A 17,607-nucleotide genomic window follows, 5' to 3' on the forward strand; every position below is an offset into this window, starting at 1 on the left:
CCCAGTGCTAAGCCTGACATTATGAGGCTCCGGCAGCACCATCGCTCATGTGTGAGCACATGATGAAGCGCTGCTCACTGCCGCGTGGATGGGCACAACAGCCTGCAAGAGAATTCACTAACTCTGAACTACAAATGACTCGGGCCACTGCGTGTGTGTGTGTGTGTGTGTGCGTGATTGTGTGCGTGCGAGTTTGATGCTCATGACAGTTTCTAACTTTTCGGTACCCATGCCAATTTAGTGTATTTTAACATTACCTTTCTGCAAAGTAATAAACAGAAATAATTGAAATTTGATTAAATTTGTCCCAGAACATGATACCACCATTCTCTCCAAAACGTTCAACTATGGATATTATCGGATATTTCCTTGCTGTGTTTTGTCCAACAACCTGCATCCAACAGGGATGGTAAAAACCTGTGGCACTAGGCATGACAATCAGCTTGCTTGTCAACACTCAATTTGCCCAGCAGCCATCTTGTTACTTTGGTGGCAGGCTGATGCTAGCGAGGCTCAACACGCAGCAGACCATCGTGAAAGGCCACAGTGGCGCACAGTGGCGCCATTTTGGTAGATGGACACTCCTGGCCCTGTTTCAGCACTGATACGATACGGCGTGTCAGAACTGCCGCTGGACTAAAGAAGCTAACTGTCACTGGAAAAGTGAACAGTAGCCATCCACGTGCGTCACTGGGGCCTAGGCTGGCAGGTCTGGCACTCCTGCAGCTGAGAACCAGTGCGTCTGCCAAGCCTTCGCCCTTGTGACTGCTACAGGCACATCAGTACAATGTTTACATTAAACCCAGCTACAGCTAAACCTCAAAGTGGCTACTTTTCTGCAACAGTTTCTTTACTTATGAGATACAGTCCGGGCCGGGCGCATAAAGATCTGAGAGATACGGCCAAAGTAAATGAGTGATGACACGTGCCATTAGCGAGATCATTTCAGGAAAGAACGATCCAATCAGCGCATCACACCGAGCAGCTTGAAAACTCACTCATATAAAATATTATAACATTATCAAGGTAATAAAAGGCTCAATTAAGATGCAATATTCAGTACAACGACATACCGCTCTCTTCATTACCCCTGACGATAATGCTACCATTTCTACTCCGCTGAAGAACTACGGGTTGAATCATGCTCTACAAATAATCAAATAATGTCTGCCAACAGAAAGGCTTGCCAGCTAGATGAGATGAACCAGGAAAAATGTCAAACAAACAATAGCATACTTCTCTGCTCTCCTGGATTGGAGATGATGTAATTCTACAACCACTGGAGTGCAATGGCACAATGTAGCATGTGCTGTAAAGTGTCTAAGAGCAGTGGGCTCGTAGAGAGAGGGATATGTCCTCATTCAGTAATAGCAAAAAACTGAACCAGGCTGTAACTGAACTGTCACGCTGCAATGATGGATAGTTGTCTCCATTCACACCAACATTATAAAGCAAACACATTAATAACACCGTGTAGCAAACAATAATAGGCTTTTTAATTATAGGCTGTCAATGTTAATAAAAGAAATAACAGGATGTATTCACTGGACTAATTACAGACCCCATGGGAGCAACTGACAAAACCCCTAAATTCTCAGAGGTAAGAGGAACTTACAGCAGTCCCTTTAGAATAGTCTGTTACTTCTTATGAACTCCTCAAGGACACATATGCATGCTGCTTATTAAGCTGCATGCATACTGTATGTCAGTACAAATGGGGCTTTGTGGCAGACATAATTCATTTGGAGCTGAACAAAGGGCGATGTCAGTCAGTTTGTTAGGAGAAACACATTAATTATCACCCTGACGTAATGGATTTACATCCATATTTTTATTCCAGCAGCCATGAGAGTCATCATTGAAAATGTAAAGAAAACGTAAGGGCTATGACAAAGTGGGAGAATCACAGAGCACAGTGTCACAGCACAAACACTACAAAAACCAGTCATTAAAATAACTGATTAATTAGTGCATTCGTAGACAATACGAAAATAAACCATGTTTGTGACAGAAGCATGCAACACGCATTTTGTACATCTTGCCATTTTAAGCCAAGAAAGTTGATTTGGATACAGCTGTTGATTTGGATACCAACATTCATATAAACTGTATTAACATGAGCTGCTGTCGCCCTGAAAAATTACCATTTTCTGTTGTCTTACCCACCACAGCTGGTCCTGTATAGACAGGAACGCTGTCTGTGTGTTCACCCCATCGTTTCCGTCTGTCCCTACCACTCAGCCTCCGTCTCGGTCTTACATTCACCCACCCACTCCCTCTTTCTGTCTCTCTCATCCTCTCCATCTCTCCCACACACCTCCCTCGCTCTGTTCCTCCTACTCACCTACTCTCTCACTCACTGGCCCTCTCCTTCCCTTTCACCCTCCTTTCACTGTCCCTCCATCCCTTCTGACTGAACCACTCCCATTCTCTGTCCTTTCCACTCTCTACCACTCTTTCTCTTTTACTCCCACAAGTAAACAGTCTCTCTCTCTCAAGGATATACACCACGTCAAAGGATGTACACCAGACTAACCCACTCTCCTCTCCTCAAACAGAAAAACAAAAATCTCCAATCAATCTGTCTCCTCTTTCATTTGCTCTCCTTGCATTTTCTTGCAGGGAATAGAGATAATCTCCTTCCTTTTTCACTCAGATAATGTGGTAAGTTTCTCTCGGAATGAAATAGGCACCTGACACACCTCACCTTACGGACCGCGCCGAGCTCTCATAACCTCGTGAAAACGGCCTTCCTGAACGACACCGCCATTAATAACTCCTGTTCTGGTGTACATGATCACAGCACTACCTGTGGGGACTAATCTGAGGTGGTGTTTGGCGCTCAACAAATATTGGTTTTCTTTCTAATTAGCTCATTAAATGAGATGCTGGGGGGAAGAGAGAGGGGGAGTGGGGGTGGGGGGGAGTGACGGAGGGCGAGTGTGTATTGTGTGTACTGCCACATTCTACACTGCCGCAGTGCCTGCTAATGTGAATTCTCATGATTTATTTCTTACACTGAGGCTAATCTTGCCAAAGCTCCTTTCCAAACCTAACCATGCTGCACCACAGATATCTTCCCCTGCACAGTGCTGCTGTTCCTCTCTCCCTCTCTCTCTTTCTCGTTCTCTCTCTCCCCCCCTCTCTCTCTCTCAAAAGAGTGGTTCAGGTGCACACACGGGGAGATGGAGGGCCCTCTGGCAGTCCCACTGGTCACAGATGTTCTCACTGCACCATGTTTCATCCCCCAGAAACCCTCCCATTATCGCTCCCCACATGCTCTCATCCCTTCACCTTAAGTCTCCCCCCAGACACCACAGATACTCCAACAGGCCGAGGAACCTCATACTGTAGCCTCCTGAAACTATGGTGACTATGTACCTCGTCACTATGGTGACGAGGTACATTCACTCAGGCAGCCGGCACAATCACGTTAACCTCCAGAAACGGAAACGGGTTCCAGAAACAGAAGAGCGGACACCTGGAGGAGTTAGCCTAACGGCGGCAGCAGCCATTTCACAACTTAAAATAAAAATAGCAGCCTTAACGGCAAAGGAAGGAAACGGAATATGCTATAAGCCAAAGTAGCCTGCTTGGTTGCACAGTGTTAATTCTGAATGCGTGCACTTGAATAAGTCAAGCAGACGTAATATAAATCTGGACCCCGGGCTAATCCACAGCTCTGCGAGGCTGTGAGTGAAAACGTGTGAAAGCTCACCCAGGCTTCAGCACTAGTACTATTAGCAACCACTTTCTCTTCTCCCCGTGGGTCAAGAATCACGCCACCTAGGGGCTCAGTGCTCAAGGGCGCTCATAATGAAAGTACCGTAGCGGACGGGGGCCGGAAAGGTTGCGGGTTCCAATTGGAGGAGCGCCCGCTGTGCCCCAGAGAAGAAAGCCGCTGAACTCGCGCGTTCGCTTCAGCAAACGGCCAGAGGCGCAAAGAATGCGCAATCCACGTAAGACCATCAGCTGAGCACATTAATCATGATGAAACTGAATCATCTATATTCATGGTATGTACGGCATATTAATGAATAACACTATGCCATGAAAACATTCCCATTCTGATAACGAGCCTGTGTGAAAATGCGCCTGTCAACGAGAGCGAGGTCGCACAGGCACAGCGAGGAATTCGCTCTGAACGCACGAGAGCTCGTGATCAATACCTCACCGAGAGCCCTAATTCTGCACCGCGACGTCACCGCACCTCCTCTGTTACCGCACCTACGCCTTTAACAACAGGCGCCCGGAGACAGCTACCACACAAACTCCAATAAGGAGGAAGGACAGACCTGGCTCCTGCTGGTAATGCTTATGGTGAGCGGCTCAATGCACACGAAGGGGAACAAACCACTCACACCCAAATCCACCTCAACCAAGAGCAGGGCAATATCACAGCAAATCAAAGAACCAAAGACCTACAGGAGCAGTATATTAACATTCATAAGACATAAATGACAAACCATACAGCAGCAACGAATTAACATTCATAAGACAGGAATGACAAACCATACAGCAGCAACGAATTAACATTCATAAGACATGAATGACAAACCATACAGCAGCAACGAATTAACATTCATAAGACATGAATGACAAACCATACAGCAGCAACAAATTAACATTCGTAAGACATGAACGACAGAAACAGAATGACAGAAAAGAGGAAGAAAAGGCCGGTACACACAGGGCACAGGTACAGAACATATAATCCACCAGACGGAAACACACACACACCTCCACCACTGCACATCTGCTGAGCGGCTCAATTAAGGGTTTCTTCGCACCTGGAGGACAGCACTCTAATAAAGGCTCTGTTTTGTTGTCTGCAGGCCAAAGTCATGACTCAGAATAATAAAGCAACTGTCAGCAAGGGCAACGTGCAGCCACACACACCTTTCCTGCTGTGAAAGCACGAGACACACACCGCTAATTCAGCCATTCTTAAAATATAACCGACACAAAATGAGAAAACATTAGCAAACATCATGTATGAAAGAGGAATATGAATAAACAATATTTAGATAAAATTTTGATAAAAGCTACTTTTGAATTCCTGTTAAAAATGTAGAAAGCGTGACAGCTTTATCAGAAAGCTGTGGCACTGCATATCTTTCAGGAAAATTAAGAAATTTCAGTTATCATTTCACATTATTGTTATCTGAAGCAGAATTCCCCACCCTGTTGCATTTCATACACGCACACATTAAACTGCATTGCAGTCCAAACAAACTTGCAGCCTTCAAACCATAATTTTCATATCAGTAGTAGTTGAAGACAAACAAAATGAACATTTCGGAATAATAACTGCATGATAAACATCTGGTTATCCGGAAGAGTAAAATGCAATTTGTTTCAGACAAATTATGCCTGTAGGACGCCGTTTCCAATTAATGGAGGGCAAAAGGTAATCCCTTCATCCACAGTCAGCGATTTTCTCCATCCATATACAACACAAACTGAAATAAATCACCTGAACAATAGCACTACAAACAACAGCAAGGGGTATATAAGAATATACATTTTTGAATGAGGAATAACCCTTTTAAAGACTGTGCTCTTTGATATCAAGGCCAAAACAAATAGCCTACATAATGCCTACAATAATCACTTAGACAAAGATCATAGAAAGGCACATTGTTTATATTGAGGTTTATACCTTATTTATGTATATCACATTTTCAATGCATACATTTTCGAGGTTCAGAAGATCCTTTGCCTGTGATATTGACGCTAAGCCTGGATCTCAGGACAGTCACCCCTACAGGTTGACACATCAGGGCACACGGAGTCCATTAAAAGCCCATGGCATGTTACACCTGGACAAACATCAGAGGGTCTGTTTTGGGGGTGTAGCTGAAGGAGATTAAAAGCATCTGGCGCAGAGGATGAGGGAATAATAACAGAAGCAACAAAAGGCGAGCGTTCCACTGAAATCGATAAAGGGGGCCCCACTGAGGGGTTTCTCCACACCCGGCCTTCGGAATCACGGCCAGTCACATCATTCCATCAGTCATGGGCAGCCGAACCCAGAACAGGTCCAGGTCAGTCTCAAGAGCCCATGACTGGTTCTCTCCACTTAGAGCAGAAGAAAAAATCCACTCAAGCTGCAGGATCATCTAGAGCAGGGCTACTGAACTCCGCCTGGATAACAACCTAGAAACTGTGACTTAAGCCGTTATGCCCCCTCAAACCTGAGGAGGTCAATAATATTCATTCATTCACTACAATAATCCACTGAACCTGGCACTACAGTCAGTTAGGACCCTTATATAGTCCCCTTCTATAAGGGAGGAAGCAGTAATGATCAGTCAGTAGTGACACAGTACAGTAGTGAAGATTCCTTCTCAAGCCATCTATTAGTGTACACCACAGATAACATCAAAGCTCACATTAGGCCTGCAATAACACCACTCCTCACTGCATTCTCCAATGAATGTATTACATTAATGCAATGCACCCCTCACATTACATGAGTTATTTCTTCCTTAACTAACCTCAACTAGCATAGAGCCTATCACATTGCATACTGTACATTAACTGATGTACTGATACAGCTTGCTGCAATTCAGGGAAGGTACCTCTCATAACAGTACAACAGCAGTGCCTATATGAGAATCAAATCTGCAAACCTGTAACCCTTCGGGTTACATACCCAGCACCCATCAACTACGCTCCATTGTTACTGTCACAGATAAAGATAGATACTGAACGAACCCTTTCTAACAGAAGCATGATACAGCATATGATCTCCAACAGCTTCACATGAGATTGAGAGAGGAATAACCTGTCCATTTCTGTTAACATACAATCTGCTCATGTAACCCACAATCTGCTACTGTAAAGCACCATACACACCTGTAAAGCACCGTACACACCTGTAATGGACCATACGCTCCTGTAATGGACCATACGCTCCTGTAATGGACCATACGCTCCTGTAATGCACTGTACACTCCTGTAATGGACCATACGCTCCTGTAATGCACTGTACGCTCCTGTAATGGACCATACGCTCCTGTAATGGACCATACACTCCTGTAATGGACCATACGCTCCTGTAATGGACCATACGCTCCTGTAATGGACCATACGCTCCTGTAATGCACTGTACACTCCTGTAATGGACCGTACACTCCTGTAATGGACCGTACGCTCCTGTAATGGACCATACGCTCCTGTAATGGACCATACGCTCCTGTAATGGACCATACGCTCCTGTAATGGACCATACGCTCCTGTAATGGACCGTACGCTCCTGTAATGCACTGTACACTCCTGTAATGGACCATACACTCCTGTAATGCACTGTACACTCCTGTAATGGACCATACACTTCGGTAATGCACCGTATGCTCCCGTAATGCACCATACACTCCTGTAATGTACAGTGTAGTTCTGTAATGCACCTGTAAGACACTGTGCACTCTTGCAAAGTACTGTACATGCCTATAATGCACTGTAAACTCCTGTAACGCACCGTACACTCCTGTAATGCACCGTACACACATGTAATGCACTGTACACGCCTGTAATGCACTGTACATGCCTGTAATGCACTGTACACACCTGTAATGCACTGTACGCACCTGTAATGCAACTGTACACACCCGTAATGCATTGCTCTCTCCTTCTATACACTATGGGTTCCTGCTCTGCCCCCTCCTGTAACACACTGTCCATTCACAGAATGCACTGACTGATCCCGCCACACTGCATGCGTTCCTGTAACGCACAGACTGCCCCTATAACACCCCGCCTGCCTCCGGAAAGCTCTTCTAACACACCCTTTCTGGAACATACTTTTTGTTGCCCCACCATATTGTCTCTCTCAGTTTCTGCAACCGAAATGCTCAGAAGGAGAAGCCAGCAGCCTGACTAATGAGGCTCATTAATTCTTTCTGTGCACAATCACAGACCCCAACCCAGAGCCACACGCGAGCCAGAAATGAACCAAAGTAACACCACAGAAGAAGAGGGCGAACTGGCGCCAGTGACAGCACCATCAAACCGCCTGTATTAAAGACCCAGGGAGAGAAAGCGCCCAGGCCGAGGGAAGCAGGCTCGCGCAAGACCTACAGGAGCTCCGCTTGCTGCTGTCCGTGGATCCCGGAGAAGACATTCCTGCGTGGACGAAGAGCTGGCAGAGGAGGGAGGCGGCGGGGCTCGGCGCGGAGTCGTGCGGGGCGGCTGAGACTACCCTTCACCCCTCGCTCATCCTCTTCCTCAGCTGGAGAAGGAGAGGTGAGGAGAAGTCTCTCTCTCTCTCTCTCACAGACAGAGCGGTGATGTTCTCCTCCACTCTCTCTGGCACTCTGAGGCTGAAGCTTCTCCGTGGCGCTGCCTGTAGACTGTGCGCGCTGTGGAGATGCTGCCGTAGTAGAGAGGCGTGTGCCTGGAACGTACCACTCGCCGCCCTCGAGCGGGGGGAGAGAGGGGAGGGAGCGCACTACAGACACGCTGAGATACAGATGGGGGGGGGATTCACAGGGCTGAGCTATAATTCCTGTCCACTCAGTATTTAGCTGGACAGCTGTGACCAGAGTGAGACCGAAAATACGGAGAGTTCATTAATCAAATAAAGAAGGTTCACGTCACTGACCCCCCAGACGCAAATTCACACAAATAAGCACAAAAGCACACACGCTCAAGCACTTCCATACACATGCAAACAAATTCATGAGCGCATATAGAAATATACGGACCCACACAAAGCATGCAAGCATGCATGCACGCAGGCATACATGCATCCATACACACTCGCATACATACATACATGCACACATGCACATGTGCATGTGCAAAAACACGCACACAAAGACACATGCACTCGCACACGCACACGTGCAAACACACGTACGCACACATCATCACAAACATACACACTCACACACGCACACATAAAAACACACACACACAGGCACACACAGTACTCTGAAAGACCCTTGTTTGTCTGTATGCTTGTGTTCCACGTACTGCGGATACAGACATATGTTCTGGGACACAGGACAGCACACTGAGATGCTGTGATTTTGACATGGACTCAGTAATAGCACACTAATCTCAGCAGTGTCTTACAGGACCCATCCAGTCTGGCTCACACACTTCCACTCTTAACGCCCATGCCTACAGCACTATAACTTCCATAACCATCACACCCACACACTTCCACTGACAGCAGTACTGAGTCTTCAGAATTGACGCACAAAAAAAATTACAAGAACTATAGTTTAAAATAATGCATAAAATAAAAAACGTATAACAATTTGTTTTATTTGTATTTCCAACTGTGGCACAGCCAAATAAACACACCACACAGGCTATTACGTGTCATCTTCAGGACCGGCGATATTTAAACAGCTTCCCACAAGGAGCACATTTACAAGACGCATAAATTCTGCCAGTAAATATCAGAACTCCGTAATCCATGTGGGCAAACTATAAATGCACAGAGGCATTTCAGACGAGAGCAACACAAAGAAGCACCACAGGCTGGCTATGGACATTCTTTAGCCACGGACGCCATCCGAAGGGATGGACACCCAAGACCCGCACTGGGATTCTGGCAAGGCCCGCAGCGCAGGAGAATCTGGAGAAAGCTCTGCACAGCTGGCAGCTGAATGTGAGTGTCTTTCACTCTTCCGAGCGTGCACAGTGGCTCCTGCACACATCTGGGGGGTTGCCTGAGTGCCTAAACAAACAGAAGTTCTTCTGAAAGCTCGATGGGTGTGCCGATTACATCCCACGAGGAGCCTCTAAGAGGCAGGCAGGCTGTTTCTTCAGTGCAGCTCACAGCGTTAAACACAATGTCAGCGCTAACTGAAGCGCGATGAGAGCCTCAGAACCCAGCGCTGCTGCCAGAGTATCGCAGCTGCCACATCTGAATGTTTCATACAAAACAAGCGGGGGGAAAAGCACCCAGGCTGACTCCTGCATAACTGCAAGATAAAATCTTCAACAAAACAGAGCTGAATAGTCTTGATTAAGGACTTTATCTTCCAGGTGCATTGTGGGAATGGGTGGGATGAGCTCCCTCTTGCAGCGCATGCAGCCCAGGGAAGCACATGCCAGCCGAGCGTTTGGTTCTGACTGAATCACCTTTTCAAACCGCTTCCCAGAGAACTTTTATCCTCATTATGAGTCAGCCTTAATAGAGTTCATCACTGAAAGCGTGCAAGTACTACCTGAAATGCTGCTGGCTTTTAAAATTTATTTTTATATTAAACTTTAATGCCTTTACAAGTTAACTGGTTTGAACAAATTGCAGTGATGAAATCAGAGTCAAGTGCTATTATAATGGATTTTATGATTTTACAGATTTATACAAATTACAGAAAAATGTTGTCTTGTTGAGAGCAGCATCTTATTTTCTTAGTCCACAGATATGGCCTACTGTACAGTATTTGAATGATATGGGAGCAATGAATTACATCATTTGCACATCAGATATTCTTTATTCAGTGTACATAACTAATGCTCTATATGAATCACACAAAGGAAAAGGACACAGGACAGTAGCAAGAATGGTAATTACCATCTGAAAAAAGTGTTCTTTTCCTCAGAAACAACTATGTCATGTGTTCTGCTCCAGGGAAAAACCTTCAACTCCTGCCTGTTCATTTTCTTCACACTAAAAATGTAAAAATATAATCTATGCAAAGAACAAAAAGCAAAATTCAACAAACATTTCACTTAAACTGGAGCCAAAGGTTTTTACACCATATCCAAATGAAGCCTATAGCGCTTACAACACTGAACCATACCGGCTACCAACATATCTGCAGCCATCGACTGGACCACAATATTTATAGCCTTAGAATGCAACCTTGCATAGCAACATGCTCAGTGTTCTCCACCCTGAGGGAAGTCATTCTCAGATTGGCTTTTTACACACCACATAGCCTACATACTGTATTACATTACTGAGAAGATGCCCTTATGCAGGGCAATTTACACAGAAAGTTATCATCATTATTATTATTATAACTTGCCAGATGATGCAAACAGAAGATGTTAAGGGACTGCGTCAGAAGAATCCTGAAGGTTATTCTGCACCCAGGGGAGCTCACCCCCACTGTATGATCAACACACAAAGAAGAATCAATCAATCCGCCCTGCCATACAAGCCCTTAAAGGTTAATTGAGCTCTAACAGGATGGTTAGAAATTTGTCCAAACCACCCGTCCCCATTGTTTAGATGTTAATGAGGCCGACGGGAGAAAATCTATGTGGTCCGTCAGAGGCAAGATTCACACCGGCCTGCCTCTCCACTCCGGGCCCCACACTTCAATTACACAGGGCCAGCTCTGCAGCAGACTCAATTAGGCCGCGCATACAGAGCGTTTGTTATGCTCAATGGGACTCCTCCGCCAGGACTTCAGCAGCGCAGCTCGGCGGCTCTAATAGGCGCCGCGCAATTTGCCGAGCAGCATTTACAACAGGCAGTAAACGCCGAATAACCTCAGGAATACCGGCAGACGCATGTTTCAGTGATCAAGGCAGCTGCCATCATAATGCATTCAGGCTTCTGGAAATATGAGAGCCCAGTGGAATTCTCTAGAATATTCTCTCAAGAAAAAAAAAAAATCTCTCATTATGGGGCTTAATGTGTGACATTACAGGAAAATGAAACATATTTCTGTCTTCATATTGGGTCATATCTGCTATAATAGCTCAGAAGCCAAGATGCAGGTTGGGTTGAAACACATTTTTTACAGCAAATATGTCAGGGCAATTTGGCTGTGAGGAAAAGCATTTCTGAGAGCTACTACGCGCTGTATTATTGATGTAAAAGGTGACCTCATGCCTTGTCCAGTGTGACTGCTTGCAATGCCCCTGGGGGGTGGGGGGTCAAAAGGCACATGCAGGGTCCGTTCTCTATAGATATTTAACTGTGTGAGTGGGAAGGCTCCCTTACTCCATTACTCTACTCCAGGCTGAGGAAACGCATCAGAACTCCTCTCCCATTGCAACTCTGAGGAGAAAAGGGTTATCTCTCAAGGCCGGTCCATTAACCCAGGCACAGGTGCGGCTGGAGTAGCATCAGCCCATGAGTGTGAGCCTATGACCTTCACCCACACATGAAATCCAATTACTTTTACCGTCACAGGACCTTTACATACACTCTGTGTGCAGGCTTGGATGAAGGGCTGAGAAAGGGTGTGTGGGGGGCAGGTGTACTCTAAGTGAATGCGTGTATAAGGTTTGGAGATGGTGAACATTTAAGCAAGCGCTGTACATGTCCACAAATTGGCTATTATTTAAAGTCACAGTCCAGTTTGGGGAGGGGGGTAATATTACTTCCTTCTTGTATTAAAAACATCTCAATATTACAAGAACCTCATGGGCAGCTTTAAAGGAGATCACTTCTACTGTAGCAGAACGCTGGTGATCACCCATCCACGTTGAGGTCTCTACATGAAAGTACTACAAATCACATTTAGTTACTAAGTATTTTCAGTGAAAGACTAGATACATTTTCCAACAGCCACGACAGCAGATGCACAGAGTGACACTGGTAGGAAGCTCCGCTAGGTCACATAGTGCTTTTATCATTAGTAACTACAGTAAATAGGAGTTTTCTATTAAAACACCTTTCTGTTTTGCTTGAATGAGAGAGTCCTCTTCATTAATGAAATGTGTGCCATTCGAAAACTATTCACTTATTGCAGATATCCTTAATTAGAAATAAAATACTTTGTGCACACAAAATATTAAACTTTGAACAACCATGATTGGAATGCTTGAACTCTAAGAAATGTACTTATGAAATATCATTGATTGCCTTTTTGCTCGATTACTGCTCTTGTAACAGAATAGTGTAAATAAATGTCTACATTGCCCCCTGCTTTACCTACAACCCAATAAAACAAGAACTTAGATCTCAAGGGGTTTTATTTGTAAAGCAGGTTTAAAATTGTAATTTGGTATTGGTGTAGAAATAGAATAAGACAACTGTCTGAATACAGCAGCATCCACAGAAAACCTAGGCTCGATGTACCGAACAGCATTCATAGAAAACCTGGGTATGACGTACCAAACAGCATTCATACAAAACCAGGGTATGATGTGTCATACAGTATTCATAGAACACCTGGGTATGATGTATCATACAGCATTCATACAAAACCTGGGTATGATGTATCATACAGCATTCATACAAAACCTGGGTATGATGTATCATACAGCATTCATACAAAACCTGGGTATGATGTATCATACAGCATTCATAGAAAACCTGGGTATGATGTATCATACAGCATTCATACAAAACCTGGGTATGATGTATCATACAGCATTCATAGAATCTGCATTTATTTAGAATCACAGAAATCATCAATCATATCAACCACAGAAAATCTGTGCAATACTAACTGCATATGGCTTTAAAGGTGGAGCTGCTTCACACAGCCATCTACAGCCATGACAAGCAGGAACACAGACACATTAAAGCCTTTCCCTCTCCTTTGCCTCCTGGAAGTCAGCAAGGGTCTCTGATTACTGTGACAGACAGCGGGAAGAGGCTCATACAAGTTTGCTTCACAGAATGAGACCTGCGCATTTGTCAAATGTCAGCAGGCACCAATTAGCTCCAGCACAAAAGAAAGGTTCGAGCAGGCCTCTTACCTTTGAGGGACTCCAGCTCTTTCCTGCGGAGAAAGAGAGTCGGACGTTAGGATTTACATATCAGAGAGAAATTATTCATGGTTCTGAGGCGAATGCTATAATGCTCATTCACTCGGCCATCACCATCTCCAGCTGCACCTAGGGACCCGGGGACCGCAGTCAGCATATGGTTCAGGGACCTCACAGTAATGAAGGCCGGGATGAACTGATCCTCAGGGAGCACCTAAGCAATGTTGATTTACTTGTCGGGACGGCAGCAGCCAATACTATGAATCACAGCTTTTAACAATGGAGGGGACAGAGTGAGCTTATTTGCAGGTCTATTTGTATTAGCTGTTATTATTTGTACTTCTTTCTAATCTTCAAGCATACAGCATTAACTGTTTTCCCCAGTATTTAAACCTTACACATACTCGTTTGCTTTAGGCACACTAAGAGAGGCCATGACCACGTACCAATCCACAATATTTCCCAACACCCATTGAAATCTCTCTGTGTTACACAACGGTCTTACTGTCTGGCATTCCAGTCACAATGTGGCTGATTAGTAGGAAAGCACCTCAGCAGTCAGCCCCATTTTCCTTTCACTGGCAACCAGCAAACAAACCCAGCAGAAAAAGAGCAATGACATCACTGCTGGTTACTCACATCAGTCACAAAGCTAAACGGAACTTCAGAAGAGAAATTTGTGCAACTGCTATACAATATAAAGTTAGAACTAGTAATGTGGAGTTTGAATTCTCAGATATTACCATATTAAATGCATTCAAATATATTGATGCAATATACCAACAATAAAACACAGGCACTGTATGAAACTGAATTCTTACTCCAAACGTACTGGCAGGAAAATGACCTCAAGGTTATTAAGAGCTCATTCATGAATATTTCAATTCCCCCTTACAAGTGCCTTTGTTTCTCAATGACATGATTTAGTCATCTAACAATACGGCTTATGCTGTTCACCGTAATTATCAATTGAACTCAAAATGTTTCCTTGATTCAGACAACATTATTTCTCTCTATGCAATGTAGCGTTGATTAAACATGATCATACATTGGCTCCTGAATGAATGACATCATTGTCAACCCCTTGCGCATCTCACAGGATAGCTATCCTTCTCAGGACTTAAAAAGCATTGGGGGGGGCGGTTGTGAACATCAAACAGATTCAGCCATACAATACAGATTATGATCCTGAAAACACTAATATAGACTACAGAGCACAAATTGCATAGCCGCGCACATCAAAGAAACCAGAAGATGTTTCACAATGGAAGGTCATCTTATTTTGTTTCCAGTGTTTACGTCAACAAATTCCATAGTAGTATTACCATACTATTATTAGTCTGCATCTAGTGTGAAGTTTCTAGTGTGAGAGTCAAACTAATTATGGATACCTCCAGCATAGTTAGAGCGAGCTTAAAAATGAAAACGAATAAATCACCACTAATGGAAGCACCAGGCCCTAAGGAGAGTGCAGAGATATTCATGGATATGTCAGGCAGAACCAGTTCTGACCCGCAAGTGGGTCACAAAGGACCCATAAGGGGAAGCCCACTTATCCGACCTGTCAACAGCGACTGGGATGATCAGTATGCTCAAGCCTAAACTGCTCACATGCAGCTCTGACAAGGCATTTTGCACTTTAACAGGCGTCTTTTTTAACGTCACCAACAAGCATTTATAAGAGAAAAAAACATCGCAATTTGTTCCAATTTTCTGTCAACCACCATTTGCATAATGATCCAAGCAATCAGCTATTGATGTCATGGTGAAATACAGAAATATTTGGTTTTATGACTGATCAATATTTACACCATTATATACTTCTGAAATAATGGGCTGATCACATTGTCAAATATTTGAATGAACACAAAATGAATCTTACCAGTGTAAACTTTTGAGCCAACAGCAGAGGAGGCAGAAGAGCAATGTGGCTAGAGAGCGGACTGAGCAGGCGCTCTCTCGGAGGGCGAACACAATAATCTGGCATTCTGCAGGAGAACGGAACGACGGCCCGTTGCCAGGTAACGATACACTGCGGCTTGCATTTCCTTATTTATCCATGAAAGGCCAGGAGCCTCTGGACTGTACACAGGTCCCATGCATTAAAATCGCACAAGCCCCTCGGGTCCAGAGACCTGCCCCAAGCAGTTCTGGAGAATGATGAATTCAGAAATATTTTATATCCCCATGGTGGTGTGACCTTGCAAATATCAGAAAAATCTTTCAAAATCAGTAGTGTTTGAGTGTATAAAGCAAAGCTGATTGGAAAAAAGCAAAGGCAGAGCCAGTCTGCTTATCTCTCCAGACTTTAACATCATTTAAGACAATGCAATCACTGTAGGTGTCTGTATTTACAACAGAGCTAATCAAATTCACATTATGTAAACAACAGGCATTTCCTCTTCATTTTTCTCCTTAGGGCTTCTGCAAAATAACAGTATTACTTTACACTTATCCTTATATAACTTGCCATAACAACCATCAAATCCTAGTTATTATAGAACGTATTCACCAATGCGTGCAATATTTCGATATAAAAGCACAGATCGTACACAGAATGTAGCCTGGAGAGAGGAACATTTAAGGGACTTATGCCATTTTCTTTAACTCAGGCACATATCAACAAAGTTGAGTTTCCACCAAAACCTGAGGGAGATGGACTGCCACCTCAGACGACTGGAATGGAATGCTCACACTGCTCTGGAGACTTCTCTCCCTCACTGGCACCTCACGGCAGGGCATTCTGGGAGAAATAAATAAACTAATCATATTTCTCAGCAAACATGGATGTGTTGCCTCACCAGCTGCGATAAGTGAGTGGGGCTGTTGGACTGTGTCTTTTAAACAGCTGGCATGCTTTGATTTTGGGACTCGCATCAAAGCTGTTTTCACAGGCGATACCGCAAATCAGATAAAAGTTCCAATACAAGACATGCACACCTTTTTTTAAACAAGCAATGTCTTGATAGTAACATCCACAGACAGTCTGTTTAACAGTCACTCTTTATAGCCCTAAAAATAATGGAATGGGGGTAGGGCTGTTAAAGTGCAAGAGAAACTAGAATGAGCACCATTTGTAAGCTCTATATACTCTGCAGTCAAGGAGCCATTATCATTATTTTTGACAACAGTCACTACTAAATAAATTCTGTAATTTGTAGCCATTTAAATTTTTTATGTGTGGTGTAAACAAAGAGGAATCCTGATGGGCATTTACAGGAATACAAAAAAATATTAAAATATGAATGATAATATGCAAGTATAGTATCCAGTGAGATATGCTAATAATGCAATATCCACAGCAAAAACACATTTGCATAGTTCTCATTGTCTAATCAATGAATGACAGGATGGTATAATGTCGTGGGAACCAGGTTAGCAAACTAACAGTTGCAGGTCTGATTCCATAGTTGTACACATTTATGTATACGTCTAGCTGTAATGGATCGTCTTTAAAAATGTAAAATTGCGCAGGACCCCCTGGATAACAGCCTCTGCTGAAAGGCAGTAAAGTAATGAGACCCTGGTGTCAGTACAGTGACGGCACCCTGCACCTCTTAGTTATCACTAAGGCTGTACTCAAAATATCAACATGGCAATGTACTGCAACTTACCTCTTCACAATCCATGTTTTGGCATATCAAATTAATATTTACAGATTTTCAAAATGAATTTCCATGAAAGGAGCACATCTGTATTCCTGACGAGGTGCTGTTTAAGATGCAGATGTTTTGGCATAAATTAAATCTAAAGCATTCATAACTGCATGGGAAGCAGTTGAACGGCAAAGGATTTGTGTATTTGTCTATTGTTCTGAGTCCTATTATGGTTTAATTTACTATATTATGTTACTTTACTGTTCGCAGTAAAGCACTGCAGTACTCAGAGATGGCTCCTCTCATACAGCATGTGTCAGGATGTGCACTGCTCAGACAGCACCCAGTGCTTGTCATCACCCCCCAGAGAGAA

The 17,607-nt window shown here is 44.0% G+C and overlaps 1 protein-coding gene across 3 annotated transcripts in view; it reads right to left on the bottom strand.

Annotated features, from left to right (window-relative positions):
• The window catches only part of dtnbp1a (dystrobrevin binding protein 1a), a 53,781-nt gene that overhangs the window by 20,541 nt on the left and 15,633 nt on the right, over positions 1-17,607 (bottom strand). For all 3 annotated transcript variants that reach the window (XM_035434303.1, XM_035434312.1, XM_035434294.1), the window contains one exon: positions 13,630-13,652. In XM_035434303.1, the coding sequence (XP_035290194.1) occupies positions 13,630-13,652 (23 nt within the window). The remainder of the gene's footprint in view (positions 1-13,629; positions 13,653-17,607) is intronic.

This window comes from Anguilla anguilla, chromosome 1 (genome assembly GCF_013347855.1).
Source record: "Anguilla anguilla isolate fAngAng1 chromosome 1, fAngAng1.pri, whole genome shotgun sequence".
Lineage (NCBI taxonomy): Eukaryota > Metazoa > Chordata > Actinopteri > Anguilliformes > Anguillidae > Anguilla > Anguilla anguilla.